The sequence below is a fragment of the Mesoplodon bidens genome (assembly GCF_964165515.1).
Source record: "Mesoplodon bidens genome assembly, chromosome: 11".
NCBI lineage: Eukaryota > Metazoa > Chordata > Mammalia > Artiodactyla > Ziphiidae > Mesoplodon > Mesoplodon bidens.
The window spans coordinates 67,476,493-67,494,060 of NC_138167.1; the positions used below are offsets into that span (position 1 = coordinate 67,476,493).

Genomic DNA, 17,568 nt, shown 5'->3' on the forward strand with positions numbered 1-17,568 from the left:
ATGGTAATAGCTTTTCACAGCTTTCTTTTTACACCTGCTCATCTTCGCTTTGTTAGAGCAGCAGTTGGCAACCCCAGTTGTATATTACGATGCCCTGGAGAGTCTTAGGAGTCCGAGCTGTCCAGGCCCCACCCTCGGAGGTTCTGCGTAACGGGCCTGGGTTTGGGCCTGGCACGATGTGCTGACGGATCCCCAGGTGATTCTAACTCGCTGGCTGGAGAAGCAGGGGCTGGGGGCTGCCTCTGGCTGCTGCTGGGCAGAGAGGGGATGCTCAGCGGGGAGGAGGAAGAGGAGGCTCGGGATGCCTGAACGGTCTCACCCCGTGTGGGGGGTGGGCCCGGGGGGGAGGACGCCGCCTGGTCTAACACATCCGCCCGGGGGGTTGGCTGCTGCCAGCTCCCTGCCTGTGGGGCTGAAAGCAGGACCCACTTGCCCAGGCGCACCACCTGTGCCCACCTCGGGCCCCGGGGAGCCGCGTGCTGAGCCGAGTGTAGAAGCAGTGGCCTGGCCTGGCCTGTGCAGGGCTCCTCGGGCCCCCACCTCTCACCCTACCTGCCGTGTTCTTTCCCTGGTTGGGAAGAGGCCTTAAAATACCCGAGGCTGCTGGAAGCATGTGGACTGAATCACCCTCCAGGCCTCGCGACTCTTGGGCACCTGACACTTGCTGCCTGGGCACTCTAGGTACTTTTTCCGGTTTGGATTCTACACTTAGTGCTGGGCGCTGTACTGGCCAGGGCTCACCGCTGCCAGCTGGTATCCCACCTGCTTCCCACCAGGCCCCCAGTTGGAAGGATCTGGCTGACACCCTCCCAGTGTTGAGGGCAATGTCCCTTCGACCTGGTCCCGACACCCTCTGCCCCTGGGAAAGTCACCCTTATGCCAGGAGTCTGAGGCCATGGCCAAGAACCCTTTCTACACCCTTGAGGTTTAACATGGTTCAAGCTGGCGCTTCTGCACTAGTGGCCCTGCAGAGGCTCTCCGCGGTTGCCTGGGCTGTCTTCCCGTCCACCGCCCCCAGACACATCCAGCTCCAGCCAGAAACAGCATCGTCAGGCATCCAGCTCTAGCGGGGATGCCAGCCTAGCCCAGCCCAGCCCAGCCCAGCCCGGGAAAGGTGCTGCGAGCCCTTGTCCACCGCTGTGCTGGTCCCAGGCCGGTTGTCCACCCACTAACTGCGGCGCCCGATCCCTCTCTGCCCCTCAGGGTTGGGTGCAAAGCCGTGGTGTGGTCAGTACACGTCACCTGCCCCCTCCTCCATGTCCCGTCTGTGGAGTGTTGTGAGGTTTGTAAAGCAGGCGACACAGGCTCAGCAGTTCTAGCCAAGCCTGAGGAGAAGCGGGGTGGGCGGTCCCTACTTTAGTGGGGAGGTGGAACTCCGACCAGCGTTCTGGGGGTCCACTCTTTGTCCCCCACCAGAAGAAAGCGTGAGCCCCGAAGGAGGAGTCTTCTAGGGGGACATGCCCCCCAGGCCCCCAGGGGGCAGCGGGCTGCCTGGGTGCCGGCAGGGCCTGGGGCGGGGTGGGCAGGGTGCGTGGTGCGGTGCCGGCCTCGGTGGTGGGCACGAGGTGTTCACTCAGCTGTCTCTTGTCTTCTCTGTTTCTCTGGCTCCTCTCCCCCTCCCCTTGCCCCGCTTTTGCCCCGGGTTTGGCCGCGGGCAGTGCCGACATACGGCCCTTACGGTAGGTTCTGCTCTCAGTCTGCACGTCTGTCCTGCACGTCAGTCCTGGTCCCTGTCACCAGCATGTGTGTCTCCCAAGCTCCTTTGCTGTGTCCCCGCCCCCTCCCCCCCAGGCACCCCTGGGCGGCAGAGCCCAGAGCACTCGCCTCCAAGGGCTGCCCTCCGTAGAGCTTTCCTGTTTCCGTCCTGGTCTCTCATTGTCCTGGAACATGCCCTGCACCGTCGGTGGGGGGGGCAGCACAGTGCTTGTTAGTGGGGAATTGGGGAGTTTAGTTCTGTTCCGTGGCAGAGAGCGTGAAGGGGAAAAGAGCATGCAAGTTTGAGTCTTGAAGACCTGGGACCAGAGTCGGGCTCACCCCTTCCATCTCAGTTTGGGGGCCTGGGCCATTTCTGCCCCCGCAGAGCCCTTGCGGATGGTTTGTTAGGGAATTACGAGGAAGCACGTCAAGGCAGGTGGCCCCTGCCCTGTCAGAGCCAAGATGTCTGCTCCGTTGTGGGTCCAGGCCCCTGTCAGCCTGTCCTGATGGAGTAGGTCCCTGGTCCACTCCCCAGAGTGAAGGGGAGCACCCCGCAGGTGAGAGGGGCATGGGCCAGCGCCCGTGGAGCCTGGGCCCCCTCCCCTCCACTCCCTGTCTTCAGTTGGTGCGGAGCTTGTCTTGGCCTCCCCAGGGCTCTCGGGCTCACGCCTGCAGCACGCCAGTCTCCACCCCAGCTCCCTTCCCACCTGCCAGACTTTCCCAAGTGGCTGCTTCCCTTCTCCCCGGGGGTGCGCTCCACTCTGCACCCTGCCAAAGGGGCCATTTCTTTGCTTGTCCCTTCTCATGTCGGGGACCCCATTCTCTGTCCCAGGAGGGGTTGGTTAGATGACACAGCCTTGGGGCAGGGGGTTCGGTCCCGGGACCAGGGGCAGGGGGCCAGGCTGCCTTGCCTCCCGTTGCCCGGGCCCCTCACCCCCACCTCCCGCCCTGCAGGCCGCTGCGCCCCCATGAAGAGCATCTCCAGCAGCCTCAAGGAGACCATGAACCCGCACGACATCGTGCAGGACGCCATCCACAACTTCTCGCCCGCCTACCAGCAGTACACGCAGCAGTCCACCCTGGAGCCCGGGCCCACCTGGCGCGGGGGTGCCCACGGCCTCTCGCGCTCCCACAGCCTCACTGGCGCCCGGGACACCGAGAAGACTCTCCTGCTCAGCTCTGACGACGAGTTCTAGGTGCGGCTGCTGGTGGGGAAGGACTGGGACCTTGGCCCAGGGCAGGGTGTGCCCCTCCTCCAGCCTCACATCCAGGCTGGGAGGCAGGCTGCCACAGCTTCGGCACTGCCCTTTAATTTATTGGACCAGAAACACATATCGCTTCAAGAGGAACAGCCAGATGCTGTCTGCCCAGAGGATGGCCCAGGCTCACCCAGGAGCCTTCAGGAATATTTATACAAGGCCAAGGCTCTACTGCCTGGACGATGGGCAGAGGACAGTGGGAGCGACTCCCGTGCCCCTGCGGTTCGTCCTTTGGCGACAGCATGTTGGGACCAGCCGTGCCCAGGCCCAGACGCCTGTGTTGTGGACCAGCGGCTGCAGCCTTCTTGGCCCCTCCCCCACAAGACGTACAGCCCCTCCCCCAAACACCGTGCAATACTCTGACCCGGGCTCTCCCTCCCGCCTGCTCCCTCCCCTGTCCCCTCAGTCTGATGCTAGATTAGCCTCACCCTGGGCAGGAGGAGGGAGGAGGGAACACGGATGCTCTCTGTGGACCTTCCTCCTGACCCAGGCCTAACTGGCACGCTGCAGGGATCAGAGCCAGACACCCAGAGCCATGGGTCCCACCTCAGAAGGGTGCTCAGGTGCATCTGGGCTCCTGAGTGTCCTCTCTGTGGCTGCACCTTCTGCCTGCCTCATGCCCCTTCCTCCTGGCCTGCTGAAGACAGCCAGCCGCCCACACTGCCCTCCCACTTGCGGTCTTTCCTCTTGAGGGCATTTTGGGTAGAGCCCTTGCTTCCCAGCTACTCAAAGGGTCAGGGGTTCCCACCCCTCCTTCCCAGGCTGGGCAGTCAGCACCTCTGCTGGATCCTGGTCTCTCTCCCTAGGGCTGCATCCTCCTGTTTCCTGGGGAGGGTCTGGTCTCCGCATTTCAGACCAGCTTCCAGCTTCCGGAGGAGCACAGTCCTCCGGGAGGGAGGAGGGAGGGATGGGGCATGTGGCGGGGAGCCAGGAGATGGGGGACTCCTCTCTCTGGCCCCGTATTCAAACGGCCTGGTGTCCTGCCTCGTCTGGCCCCAAGGCCCATCTCTTCTGTGCCTTAGTCACATATGAAAGCTCCCCCTCACTAGGCCCTCAGCCTGTCCCAGACACTCCCTGGGGGCCCCCTGTTAAGCTGCTGGCGCTCAGAGGATCCTGCAGTGCTGGGCCAAGTGCCCTTGGACAGGCCTCGGGCGGCCAGGACCACCAATCCCCTCCCCCTCCCCCACCTCCACGCCCATATCATGGAGCCTCCCGGGGCCAGAGCCCCCAGGCAGGCCGGGCTTACACTGGCCACTGTCTTCGGAAGAGCCTTGTGATGGGACACAGTGCACGTTCATACAGGCAGAGCGTTCTGTCACTTGAAACCCAGAGAGCACGTGGGTTTGGGCTGCAACAGCCTGGAGGAGGGGGCAGAGTCGGGGAGAAGGGCCCTGCCCTGTGGGCGCAGAACTTCACTGTGGCATCTCTCCTTCTGGCCACTCTTGGACTGAACTGTGCCGAGGTCGGGAGGTGGGGGTCCATCACAGTAGTCTTCCCCGGCCTCCTTCAGTGACCAAGCCAGCCCTGCAGGTGGCGGGCACAGAGGCCTGCACGTCTGGTACCGGAGGCCAGCTCTCAGGCCCCTAGTGGGCCTGGCCAGTGGTGGCAGGCTATGCAGGAGGCAGCAGGTTGGCGCAGGCCGTCCCAGGAGGACCTCTGTCTGCCCCCACCACCTGCTCTCATGAAGCTGTTTCTCTGATTCTCCTTCCAGGCCAAAGTGTGCTGCTGACTCCCTGCCCCACTGGTCTTTGCCTCCCCTGCTACCTGCCCGCTGGCATGGTGGATGCGGGGCTCCGTGGCAGGGAGCTGGCAGCCCCTGGGGGGATGGGGGCTGGGAACGCGTGCCCGACCACTCCACCCCTCCTTCCTAGGATGTGTAATCTGCCTTGTCTTTTTATTTTTTATTTTTTTGTTAATTTTTTTCCCCAGTAGAGTAGCTCTTTGTACATAAAAAATACTTGAAAAATTAATTGTATGATGTATGAGAAGACAGAGTCCCCTAGTTTTGTATCTCGTGTATGACTGCCATGAGTTCCACCAGAAAGCCGCTCTATTTTGGTCTCTGTGACATTTTAAATGCGTGACAGAAGTGAGCAAATACAGTGAGAAAAGAAATATATATATGAGATAATATAGATTGTATTGAAATCTCCTCTGCCTGTGGGTAAGGCTTTTTCCTTCCTCTTCCTCGGCTCCCTTGTATGTGTTTGGGGGTGAGTTTAGTGGTTGTGGACAAGGGTGTCCTAGGAAACCCCTTTCCTTCCGGGTGTAGGTGTCGGTGATGGGGGGATTCCCAATGCCAGAGACTGAAGTTGGGGTCCAGGCCCCTGTTGGACAAAGTGTCTCCCCCTCCCCTGGCCAGTGGGACATGGTGGCAGCCTTGGTCACTAGGGGTCCACCCTCCTCAACACCCCACAGGGCTGGCGTGCACAGTGGGTTGATACCTCGTACCCAGTTTGGTCAACCAGATAGGGGGGCCCATACTCTGGCAGCCCCATTCCTGCAGGTGTCTCCCAGGGGTTGGAAGAGATTCCCCAGTGTCCTCATGCCTCCCAGGCTATCTTCCTGCCTCCCTGGGCCCACCCTCCACCCTGGGGCCCGAGGCACCTTCCCCAGGGGCAAGGAGGCCTGGAGCAGGGCCTGTGGGGCAGTGGGCATGCGCCAGACACCTGGCACCTTCCTACCACCGCCGCATGCCTTCCTGGGGCCTGGCCTGGCTGACAGGGGCACTCAGGAATGCAGCGTGGGTGGGGGCAATTCCCAGCCCAGCCAACCTCCACTCGTCCCCCTGACAGCTTCCTGCTGCCCTTTCTGCCGGCCTGAGCTCAGCGTCTCTGGATCAGGATCCTGGGCCCCAACCTGTGAGGGGAGAAAGGCCTGTGGACCAACCCAAACCATGTGGTTTGGCCCTTCCCCAGCTTTCAGATCCTGCACCTTCGACAAGAGCATCCTTCTCCCAGCCCCTCCATCCCTCCGTACCCAGCCACGCAGAAATCCTCCTCACCACTGTCAGGTGCGCTGGGGTAAACTTTCACTCTGCGTGTTAAAGCTTGCAGCCCCTCAGGTTCCCAGTGCTTGTCACACCTACGCCCTTAGAGTACTTTACTTGTACAGATGGGTAAACCGAGGCTGCAAGAAGCGAAATAAGTCATCAAAGGTCATACAGCTAGAGAAAAACACACCTCGATTTCCCTGACCCACAGACCACAGAACACCCCACTGGGCTAGCAGATTGGGTTGAATTACAGGGAGTTTGGGACCTAGGGTGAGACACAGCGTTGTGCTTTAGGCCCGCAGGCGGGGCTTGAGGAAGCCACTTCTCTCCCTGCTTCTCTATGCCTTCTGGAACACGAGGAGAATATTTTTTACTTGGCTGTAGAAAATCTGACCTCAGCGTGAAAGGCTGGAAAGATTACTCTTCAATCGGGGAATTTTCCTCCCTGGGCGGGACTGTTCATTTGCTGAAGGGATGCCCAGGGAATTTAACCCTCCATATCATTGTCCTCCTGGCTCTGCCTTCCCCAAGGAAGCTCCTTGGCCCCAGGCAACCAGATGGAAGGACAGATGTTTGGGCACCACCCTGCCCGGTTCCACCTCCACCTAACCCACCCCTCCGCACCAAGCCTGGGTGCAAGAGCTAGTGATGGGGCACAATTCCTTCATCTGCAAATTGGGGCTAAACTTCCCACCCAGCAGAGGGGCCTGCCTGGGGTTGAAAGCAGAACCCCCTCTTGGGCCCCTCACTCAGAACCCCCACCCCCAAAAAAACATAGACCAGGACATACACTTCTAAACTGTGGAAAGAGAACTTGACTTTATTCAGAAAGTCTACAAAATACAGAAGGCGGATAACTCGCTTACTGTAAGTCAGAAAAATAAATAAATTCCAGGGGCCGGGCAGTTGTTTTTAAAAAACATTTTTTGGTTGTTTTTGCCATCCGGCTTCTCCTAAATATAAGATAAAATGTGATTTATTTGCAGATATAAAATATAAAGTCCAGCTCAGGGCCACACACCACTTTTCCCAGGCAGTGGGCGCTGGGCTCTGGCTGGGGAGAATAACTTAGATTCGTGCAATAAATAAACAGCAGGAAGGAGCAGCTGTATAGTGGGGGTGGGGGGTGGGGAGAAGGCTCAGGCCAGGCTTCCCAAGAGAATGGCGATCAATGGCAGTGGTCAGCCCCATCCCACAGGGTGGACAGGTGGGACCCTTCCCTTTCAGGACCCCTATCCCAGGCTGCAGAACCATAGGATCTGTCTTCTCATCTCCCCACCGCCACAGTGGTCACCTCCTTGGTCCCCTTTCTCTTTGGCTGGCCAGCTCCCTGGCTGCAGGGAGAGCCCAGGGCTGAGCCTGGCCAGCTCCTTCCCTCTCTTCCATCTGCATCACCTTCTCTCTCCCTCTACTTCTCTTCACCTGACTCACAGAGAGCCATCTCCCAGGCCTCGGAGGCCCTTTCACCACCTGTTCAGGCCCTGGCTGCTGTCCCCCTGACAACCATGGCTGGAATCTCAGGGCAGCAGTGGGAAGACAGGGTTCCAGCTCAACCACTAAGCATATGTGGCCTTGGGCACGTCCGATAGAGGCCTGTTTTCTCATCTGTTAAGTGGGCTTCACTAGGTGATTTCTAATGAGTCTTCCAGCTTTGGAAGGCCAGGCATCCGGGTGCAAGGCGGAGGCGGGAGCATCAGCTTCCCAGATAGACAGCCCCACAAGACCCATACCGGTCCAAGCCTAGTCCTGTATCCCTGGCGGGTGGGGAGGGGCTGATGGCACAAGCTGAGCAGTTACAAAATGAGGGGTAGCCGTCTTCCCCTCGATGGCCCTTCTCTAATCCGCTCTGTAATTCCCTCCTCCCAAACTAAGAAGGCTGAATTTTCTACCAGAGGAAACCCCAGACCCAGACCCCACCTACCTCCTATCTCATCACCGTTGCCCCTCCCCAGGGCCATTAGGTCCCAGTTTCAGGGGCCGCAGGAGGAAGACAGGCTCTGGGGAGGGAACGTGTGTGTTCACCACGGGGGCTGGTGGCTGCAGAGATATGGCACTTGGAGACAGAGACTGCGCTTAGGCACTTAGGGAAGGCAGCTGGGGTCAGAGGGGCCTGTGTTTTGGAGAATGGGCGTGGGCGGAGCGAGCGGGGCTCAGCGGCCACTAGGAGCAGGCGGCGGGCCCGGGGGCGGGGCCCGGGCCGGGGGCGGGGCCGGGGCCGGGGCTCGGGGCTGACTTGACGATGGTGATGACGCTGGCCGGAGCCACCAGCGCGGTGGGCCCGCGGGCGGCGGCCACGGAGCGGGCGAAGCCCTGCAGCGCCTCGCACTTGCCGCGCAGCGCGTCGAGCTCCAAGCGCATGGCGGCGTTCTCGCGCGCCAGCTTGTCCACCTCGCGCTCCAGCTCCGACTTCTGCTTCTGCAGCTCCTCTTTTTGGCACACGCGCTTCACGCGGCAGCTGGCTGCGTAGCCGCGGTTCTTGAGTGTGCGGCGCCGCTGCTTGAGCCGCGTCACCTCCTCGGCTGAGAGCCCGCGCAGGTGCCGGTTCAGCTCGCGCACCGACAGCCCCATCAGCGCCTCGTCGGACAGGTGCGGCGTGTTCTCGCTCAGCTCGCGCTTGATCTGCGGGCAGCAGGTCGGGCGCATGGGGAAACTGAGGCCCAGGGTCACAGTGCGACCTGCGGGCCCAGAGCTCTGGACCTGGCGCGCAGCAGGTGCTGGGGACGGCTCCCCTCCACCGCTAGTGTTCCCCCTTCACCGCCAGGGGAACTGAGGTGGTGGCTGGACTTGCTCCAAGACTCGGAAGGGGAGCAGTAATCCCGAAAGGGGAAACCGGGCCAAACCGGGATCTGAACACAAAAGGAGCCACCCCAGAGCTCAGCCCGGATTCTAACCCAGCGACCGGGCCTGGACTCAGCCGGAGAAACCCAGGAAAGCACCTTTGACGTCCTACAGCCCAGGGAACGTTGTTCCGATGGGGAAGCAGGTCCAGAGAGGGAAGTGACCTGCCTCGGGGCACACAGCCTGTGGCCAGAGCCCTGACCTCTTGGTTCCCAGCCCAGGGCCCTTTCAGTGGCTTCATGAAAGCCTGATGCCTGCTGAGCCACTCTTGGGGATTCCAGGAACTGAAGGGGAAGTTGGGATGGGAGCTCAAGGGGGGCAGGGAGGGAGGGGAGGACCAGAGACAATAAGGGCTGCCTTCTCACCTTCAGGGCTTTGCTGGATAAGGGATCCACAGACATGTTTGCAGAAGGTACCCTCTGGGCTGAGACCTAGGGGAGACAGGAGGACAAGGTCAGCTTTTATTTCCCACTTGGAATAAAACCCAAACACACTACCTTGGCATTCAAGGCCCCTGCTGTCTTAGAAGTCATCTCATACCACTTTCCTCTGCCCCAGTGGTCCAGCCACAGTGGCCTCACTGAGTGGTTCATTCCAGCCTCAGGGCCTTTGCTGTTCTCTTTACTGTTCTCTTCCCTGTTATCTCCCCACAGACTCTTCATCATTCAGGTCTTTGCTCAGTGCCACCTGTTCAAAGAGGTCTAACTATCCAGCTAAACCACTCCTTGTGCCGTATCACATAACCCCATTTACTAACCCACAGGCACCCCAGATTCATTTCCCGCTACTGCCCGCCTCCATTCTGCACTCCAGCCACAAGGAATTTCTTTCTTTTTTAAAAAATATTTATTTATTTAATTTATTCATTTGGTTGTGCTGGGTCTTAGTTGCGGCAGGCAGGCTCCTTAGTTGCAGCACGTGGGGTCCTTAGTTGTGGTATGCATGTGGGATCTAGTTCCATGACCAGGGTTCGAACCTGGGCCCCTTGCATTGGGAGCACGGAGTCTTAACCACTGCGCCACCAGGGAAGTCCCAGAATTGCTTTCACTTCCTCTCACCCTATGCTTTCTTGCCTTTGGGCCACCCCAAACCTTGTGACACTTCTCCCCCCACCCCCACTTTATCTGGCAGACTCCTACTATTCAGCCTTCTGCCCTGGACGTAGACATCTCCTCCTCCACGAAGCCCTCCCAGGCTCCTAGGACTTGTTCAACGCCGCCCACCCCAGCAGTTCTCCCCTACGTTGTAATGGCCTGTTTCCTTGACTCCCTACCAGACAGGGAGCTCCACAGGCAAGAACCAGGCCCAGGCAGCTTTGGGTGCTGAGGCTGCCGGCACAGGGGCTGGCAGGGAGCAGGCACCGGTGAAGTGTGGATGGGTCTATGACACTGTCCGTCACCCAGCTTGTCAGAGTCTGAACCGAGTGCCAAGCCCAAGCCCTGCTGAATACCATCGAGAGACAAACCTCCTGGCCCTACCTCCGATTCTTCCTGCTTTCCATCTGCCTCCTGGCTTCTGCATGGCAGGGATGGTACACAGACACCAGGAGGATGGGAAGGGAGCAGAAGGGATTCTGTCCTCATGACTGGCTCCCAGGTGAGGTATGGGAAACAAGGAGAGGAACACGGGATTAAGGGTAAAGCCTGGGTTTGAGTCCCATCTCTCTTTTCTCCAGGCTGTGTGACTGTGGGCAAGCCACTCCACCTCTCTGGGTCTCCATTTTCCCATCTGTAGGATGCAAACAATACCTGCCTCGCAGGGTTTTGATGGAACTAAGTAGTACCAACTGGAGATGTCAGTGAGCACCTGGGTGGTTATTAGAATTGCTGAATCTGTCCAGGAGGGGTTGGGCCTGTAGCGATTCCTGGGACCTCGCTTTGATTTGGCAGCTCCTGCCTGGCCAGAGTCACACAGGAAAGGTCCTGAGAGACCGTCTGGCCCCTGCCTCCTCACTTCACCCAAGGGGAGGTGGAGACAAGAGAGGGGCATCTCTTGCCTGAAGTCACACAGCAGGTGAATGGCTGCCTGCCCCCCAAGTCAGGAGGAATTCTGAACATCTGTAAAGGCCCCAGGACTGAATCCTGATCCCTTTCACACCATCATCACCCCAGTTCTCCCAACAACCCTGTGAGGCCAGAGATGTCAATAGAGTAGTCCAGGGTCACACAGCTAACGGGGTGGATCCTGGGACTGAGGCCACATTGAGCCATGTGTCTCCTCCCAGTGTGGTTCTTACAGGGCACCCTCTCTGGGCCCTGTTTCCCCAACCCTGTGAAGCTGAGGACTTGCCAGTCTCTGAGGCTGCCCAGCTCTGAGGTGCCAGGATTTGTACTGGGTCCGCTAGGGATATGCAAATGACATACAGATATCCAGGCGCCCTGGCCGGTTGTTCAGGGAGCTGGGGTGTTAGGTGACACCCCAGCAGTCTGGGCTACACGGAGAGCCTAATGGGAGAGGGGAAGCCTCTCCTGACATAGGCTAACTAAGAGCCTGCTGGGTGCTGAGCACTGGGTGCTATGGCTGATGCACAACTTGGGAGGCACGTCCCCTCGGATAAGTCATTTTTCCTCTCTGGACCTTGGCTTCCTCACTTATAAAGTGGGGACAATCATCATAGTATTAGCATGTAAAATACAAGAGGCTTAGACAAGATCAGAAATGGCAGATGGTTGGTTTATCTCACCATCACCCCTCCCTCCACTCCTAACACAGACATCAGTAATCAATCACAGCACTTTTTCCCACTAAGGTTGGACACAGCCCCTGAATCTTTCTCAGCATAGCACTGTTTTCCACTGAGCTTGGACACAGCCTCAGAATCCTCGTCAACACAGCCCTCCAGATTAGGCCCAAGAGGAAACTGTTGGCCATCCCCTCTTCTATCTAATGGCTGAAGGCCCCACCCCCTCTGCTGGCTGTGATTCTAAGTACTTTGGGCCCCTAGGGAAGCTTTGAACCTGTTCTTCCCTCCTTTCATCTTTCTCCTCCTGTCCTAGCCTCAGCACCCTCAAGCACATGCTGGATGTCAGCTGAGGCACCTATGTTTGTGCAGGAATGTCCTAGCTCAGCAAAGTCAGGCAATCACAGAGGGAAAGTCACAAGAAGGGGGACCTTTCTGATAATCTCAGGCTTTCAGCCTCCAACTTCAGGCCAGGGGCTGCTGGGCTGTCAGTCAAGGGGCCAGGGTCCTCCACCAGGCTGCCTCGGCCAGTCCGGTAGACCTGGGACCTGAGACAGCAGCTGATCCAACCTCCTTGTTCTGTAACTGAAGCAACCGGGCAGCTGTTTGGTGGCAGTGGTGGGCTGGAACCCAGGAGTCCCGACCCCCAGCTCAGGGCTCTTTCTTCATTGCCAGCCACCGCACTTCCCCCACGCCCCCAGCCCTGCTTCTTCCCTTTTTCTTCCTGAGGCCGGCATAGCTGACCTCTGGGGTCTGCAGGTTCCTAACATTCCCTTGGAGGCCTGGAGAATGAACTTACTCTTGGGGGATTGACAGCTGCCCTGCCCAGTCAGCAGCCACATCCCTGGCCCCCTAGTAGACGGCCCACCCGCTGGCATGGGCTCCTCGCTGACTGCTGAGCCATTTTGCTTCCTCTGTGAGGACAGAGGGAAAAAATGTGTTTTCCTGGGCCTTGGCAGCCAGTACTGGTGGAGCCTCCTCCCTGCTGGAAGGGGAGCAAAGCTGGGAGAACCCAGCTGGGAAGTAGGAGCCTGGGGGTCCAGCTCAGGTTCTACCACCTGCTCAGACCTGCTGTGTGACTTCAGGTATGCCACTCCCTCTCTCTGGGCCCAACAAGCCAAACCACCAAGCCTAAGGTACCTCCTAGCACTGACAGTCTCAGAGTTTAGAGTGTCAGATTCTGGCCCAGATTGGAGCTCCAAGACCACTAGCAGAGTTGAGACCCTGGAGGAAGGGAAAGGAAATCAGGGAAGGCTTCCTGGGGGCAGGGGCATGAGAACACAAACTCAGAGACTATCAGCCTCAACCCTCCCTCTGCTCCACTTGCATAGCCAGGGACCACTTCCTCTTTCAGCTGAACCATGACCAAAGCCACCTCCTCGCTGGCCTCTAGTCGTGCCTGCCTCCACCTCTGACCCCACCATCTATCCTCCCCCAAGAGCTGTCAGAGGGAGCATTACTGACACAAACCTATAAACCTGATCATGTTCGGCCCATTTCAAAACCCTAGGATGCCAGCCTCCCTTCCAGCCCTTCAGGCCTCCACTATGTTCTCTCCCCACTCTCTTCCAGGATCCTCAGGCTGACAACAAATGAATGAGCACCCAGTAAACTCTACCATCTCTGCACTTTTCCCAGAGGGTCACACGGGGTGTGTGTGGAGGGGGGTGGGGGGAGGATATCACCTGGACCCTGAAGTATCTGCTCGCTTTGGGGAAACTGCTTCAAGAATCCTACAGCCCATGCCCAGGCTTCTTGCTTCCCTGGGATTCCCAGGCCTTTTTCTCTAGGTGTTGTGGAGTTCTACCAGAATACTGATCCAGTGCTCATTCATTCATTCAATCAGCAAACACCCAAGAAGCACCTACCCTGTAGGCTCCAGGCTCAGTGCTGGGCTTCCTTAGACCCAAAGTTGAATCAAAGCCCCTGCCCTCAAGGCATTCATAGATGATCATCACTTGAACTGACAACCTGGCTGACTGGTCACCTCCTCAGGGAAGCCTTCCTTGATTGCCCTGGCTAAGTCAGAGCTCTGTTATATACTTTCTAACAAAAGTGACTTCCCCCTCATACCACCCATCTCAGCTGTGGTTTTGCATTTAGGTTAGTGGCTCTTCCTTCCACTTTGTCTCCCTTCCTTGACTGTAAGCTCCCAGAGGGCAGGCTTTGGATCTGATTTGTTCACCATGTTATCCCCAGCATCTAGGCCTTGATGGGCTCCATGGCAATGCAGGCTAAAAGTGTTAGGACTGAGGGAGGCACAGAGGCCAAGGGAGCCGACATTGGGTCCTGTGCCCTACTGAAGGCCCAGGGGTGGTTCCATGGGAGGTTAAACCTCTCAGTACTAGCTTTCCATCTATGACTGAGTCAACCAGCTATTCCCTCTTGCCTCCCACCCCCCTGGTCCCTAGCCCTACGCAGGGATGTTTCCTGCCCAGCTTTGAGGATGGGCCTGCTTGATTCCTGTGCTCCTGGCGGCCACCTCCCTTACTTGGACCCCACATATTTCTGGACACCCTTGGCCTCAGCCTGGGGCGGTCGGCTCTGCTTTCTCTCCCACAGTTCCCCTGGAAATTAGGCTGTGTGTGCAGGCTGCCAAACCTCCCCCATTCTACTCCCATCCTACCACCTTGGATGTTACCTAGTTCCTGTTGCAGATGGGGACACGGAGGTTCCCAGCTGTGGTAGCTGCTCAAAGATTCAAAGTTAAAAGTTTATCTGATCGGACTTCCCTGGTGGCTCAGTGGTTAAGAATCCGCCTGCCAATGCAGGGGACACGGGTTTGATCCCTGGTCCGGGAAGATCCTACATGTCGCGGAGCAACTAAGCCCGTGCACCACAACTACTGAGCCTGCACTCTAGAGCCTGGGAGCCACAACTACTGAGCCCATGCGCCTTGAGCCTGTGCTCTGCAACAAGAGAAGCCACTGCAATGAGAAGCCCATGCATGGCAACGAAGAGCAGCCCTCCCTCGCTGCAACTAGAGAAAGCCCACATGCAGCAACGAAGACCCAATGCAGCCAAAAATAAATAAAGTAAATTAAATTTTTTTTAAAAAGGTAATCTAATCAAGCTCAAGGCCCTCCTCCCAACCCCCATGATTCTGTAGCCTTGTGGGTGGGAGGACAGGGAGGGCAGAATAGGACCAAGGAATCCCTAACCCCCAGCCCACCCCTCAGCCTCCCTCAGCAGGGGGCTGATGGGGAGGGGGCGGGGCGAGGTTGGGGGCCCCACCCCTCTCGCATTAACCCCTCATGAACCAAGACCAGCAGTCCCACTGCTTGTTTTCCATGCCTGGCCCAGGCCCTCAACTCTCTCCTCAGTTCCAGTCATCCATAGGTCTGTCTGACCAGTCCCACCTGTGAACTGAAACCACCAGGAGGGCAGAAACCAGCTCCACCCCATCCTTGGGTTCTCACCCTCCCAGATCCGCAGGTACAACCTCTAGAACCCAGACCACCCAGAGGAAGCGTGGTATCCCTTCCTACCTCCGACTTTTGCCGTGGGTTTTTCTGGCTCTTCCTGTTTCTCCTGAGACTGAAGGGTTGGGCAACCCTGGGGATGAAGGAGAGTCCTGAGGGGAGAGTCTATCTACCCCCAGCTAGCCAGAAAACCTGGGGACAAGGACCTGGACCCCAGCCTACTTTGTTGCCAGACCCACTAGGGTGCTGGGGCCAGGGGTGGCCCCCTCACCTCGTCGCCCAGACGAGCCCGGTGGGATCTTTGATATTTCGCCCCACCCTGTGGCTGAAGGCGCCGGCTCTGGGCGGGGGACAAACACCGCGGGTCACATGGCTGCGGTCCTGGGAAACTCCGGGGAGAGCAAGGGCCTGAACGCCGCCGGCTGGTGGAGAGGAGACAACCGGGAGAGAATTCCCGGACCCCTTGTGACTATGGACTGGGCCGCTTCTCTAGCTGCGTCCCTATTCCGTGTTTATTCCTGTGGTCACTCTCTCTCCGAGGTACGCTCCGCTGGTACACAGGCGCCAGGGTCCTTATCCTCCTGGGAGCGCGCGGACACACACACACACACACACACACACACACTCACACACACTCACACACACTCACACTCCCCAAGGTACACGGCGCAAGCACGCACCTGACGGCATACCCAGGAAGGTGGCCAGGGAACACACACGCACGCACGCCCTCAGACGTAAACAAACCGCGCACGCACGGCCAGCGGGCACCGGTCCAGGGACTGTTCTCACCGAGTCACGTACTTTCACACACCGCTCCCGGCCCCGCCTGGGCGGACGCTGACGCTCGCCAGCCCGCGCTGTCCCTTCCTGCCCGGCTTCGCCGCCTCTCGGCCCGCGCCCCCAAAATGGGGCCCATAACCCCCGCACCCTGCCAAGCTTGCTTCGGCCGCGTCTCGGCACCGCCGGACCTCTGCCCTTCCCCACGCCCCAACTCCCCAAGCCAGCCGTCCCGGCGGGGGATCCACGGGAGCACCGACTGAGTGAGCCCCGGCGCCCTGCCCCAGGCACGTTCCCGGGGTGCGGAGACCCTGCCGCCTCCGGGTCCCGCGCGCCCGTCCCGGTCCAGGACCAGCGACCCTCACCCGCCTCTCGGCCTGCTTCGCCTGGCGTCCCTGGCACTCGTGGGTTCCGCTGCCTTCCGAGCTGCTGTCCCGGCCCGCGCCCTGGTCAGTCTCCTCTCAGGTCCCGACCGCGGGTCGCTCCGAGCCCGGCTCCCGGGAGCGACGCGCCGAGTTTTGTTGTGGGGCGGGAAGCGCAGGGGGCCGCGCGGAGTTGTAAGGCGAGCTTCCCGGAATTACTCACTCACAGGATTCCTTTCATTCATAAAAACTCAGTCATGCGGTGACGTCACCTCCCCGGCCGCCCCCCGGCCCCGCAGCGTCCTCCCAGCTCCTCAGCCCCGCCCCCGGCCAACTCCGCCCCGGAAGACCCCGCCCACATCCAGGCCCCGCCCCCGGAATTTTCAATCCCAGTTAGAGCGCGGCTAGGGGCGTTCACGTGACACCTCACTAAAGCCGCTCGGATGAAGGTGTCATTTGTCTCATTTTACAGTCGACAGTTCTGGGCCTCCTCCTTTCGACCTACACCCTCTGCCTTGATGATCTCATCTAGTCTCGTGGTTTTAAATGCCATCTATAGTCTCAGGAGCTCCAAATTTGTATTTCCAGAGCGAACAGCTTCTCTGAGTTTCAGACTGTATCCAACTGCCCACTCAACGGCTCCACGTGGGTACCAGATGGGGCCTGCATACCCTGCACGGCCAAAATCCAACTCCTGAGCATTAACCCTACCTCAGCAACCCACACCTCCAGTCTCTCCCACATCAGCTGTTCAAGCCCAGACCTAGGAGCCTTGCTCCATCCCTCTCTCCTTCCTCTTCACTTCATGAGTCAGGCTGGCTCCACCTCCAACACTACCCTGCATCTGACCACTTCTGGCCACCGGCAGTCCTACCACCTGATCCAGGGATCATCAACTCACCTGGACAATGGCCGAGGGCTCCTGATAACTTCCTCACTTTGCCCCTAAAGGCTTTCTTCGCACACCAATATTCTTCTCGAAACAAAGATCAGATTGTTTCACACTCTCCCACCCTCTGGCTTAACGCCCTCAAAGGTTTCCCTTTGCACTCAGAATATAAACTGTACTCCCCTCTTTGGCATACAGGGCCCTAAGCCATCTGGCCTCTACCCAGCGCTGCAGCCTCACCTCCCGTCTCTCTCCCCTCACCACTACTCTTCAGCCACACTGCCCTTCTTACTGTTCCTCAAACACACCAAGCTCATTCCTGCCACAGGTCCTTTGCACTTGCTGTTTCCTCTTCTGTTCACTGCCTGGCTCTTTCTCATCTTTCAGGTCAGCTCAGATGTCCCTGCCTCAGAGAGGTCTTTCCTAACAGCCCTGGCTGAAGGATCCCCCACCTCTGAAATTCGTTTTTATACCACCTTAATATTCCCATAGGGTATTATCTTGCTTATGTATTTGCTTATTATTCAGTGTCTGTCTTCAACCAGAATGTAAGTTCCATGAAGGTAGAACCTTGTCTATCTTTCTGACCACTTCACGTCCTGTACCTAGAGCAGTGCTCTGTACATAGTAAGCCCTCAATAAACACAT

At 58.6% G+C, this 17,568-nt stretch overlaps 2 protein-coding genes across 9 annotated transcripts in view; one reads left to right on the forward strand and one right to left on the reverse strand.

Moving 5' to 3' along the window:
* The window catches only part of TMEM184B (transmembrane protein 184B), a 50,447-nt gene extending 44,688 nt beyond the window's left edge, over positions 1-5,759 (forward strand). For 3 of the 4 annotated variants that reach the window (XM_081248910.1, XM_081248911.1, XM_081248912.1), the window contains one exon: positions 2,650-5,759. In XM_081248910.1, the coding sequence (XP_081105036.1) occupies positions 2,650-2,891 (242 nt within the window). In that variant the 3' untranslated portion in view covers positions 2,892-5,759. The remainder of the gene's footprint in view (positions 1-2,649) is intronic. The other variant, XM_081248909.1, reaches the window with a different exon arrangement.
* A 990-nt stretch (positions 5,760-6,749) lies between these two features.
* Positions 6,750-16,246, reverse strand: MAFF (MAF bZIP transcription factor F). 5 transcript variants are annotated; one of them, XM_081248918.1, is made up of 4 exons: positions 16,035-16,246; positions 14,956-15,022; positions 9,153-9,218; positions 6,750-8,568 (listed from the first exon to the last, which is right to left on the reverse strand). In XM_081248918.1, the coding sequence occupies exons 3-4, from the start codon at positions 9,186-9,188 to the stop codon at positions 8,110-8,112; spliced, it is 495 nt and encodes a 164-aa protein (XP_081105044.1). In that variant the 5' UTR covers positions 9,189-9,218; positions 14,956-15,022; positions 16,035-16,246; the 3' UTR covers positions 6,750-8,109. The 5 variants fall into 5 exon arrangements, with proteins under 5 accessions (XP_081105044.1, XP_081105040.1, XP_081105042.1 ...); XM_081248914.1 differs by lacking the exon at positions 14,956-15,022 and adding an exon at positions 10,266-10,372 and having other exon boundaries at positions 16,035-16,118; XM_081248916.1 differs by lacking the exon at positions 14,956-15,022 and having other exon boundaries at positions 16,039-16,176.
* Positions 16,247-17,568: the final 1,322 nt, after the last annotated feature.

What these genes read in the sequence shown, in the direction of transcription:
- MAFF (XM_081248914.1), bottom strand. Translation starts at nt 10,370, where the DNA reads ATGAGGACAGAATCCCTTCTGCTCCCTTCCCATCCTCCTGGTGTCTGT. An exon ending in GAAAGCAGGAAGAATCGGAG is followed by an intron (nt 9,219 to 10,265) that starts GTAGGGCCAGGA and finishes TGTCTCCCCTAG; the next exon opens with GTCTCAGCCCAGAGGGTACC. An exon ending in TATCCAGCAAAGCCCTGAAG is followed by an intron (nt 8,569 to 9,152) that starts GTGAGAAGGCAG and finishes TGCTGCCCGCAG; the next exon opens with ATCAAGCGCGAGCTGAGCGA.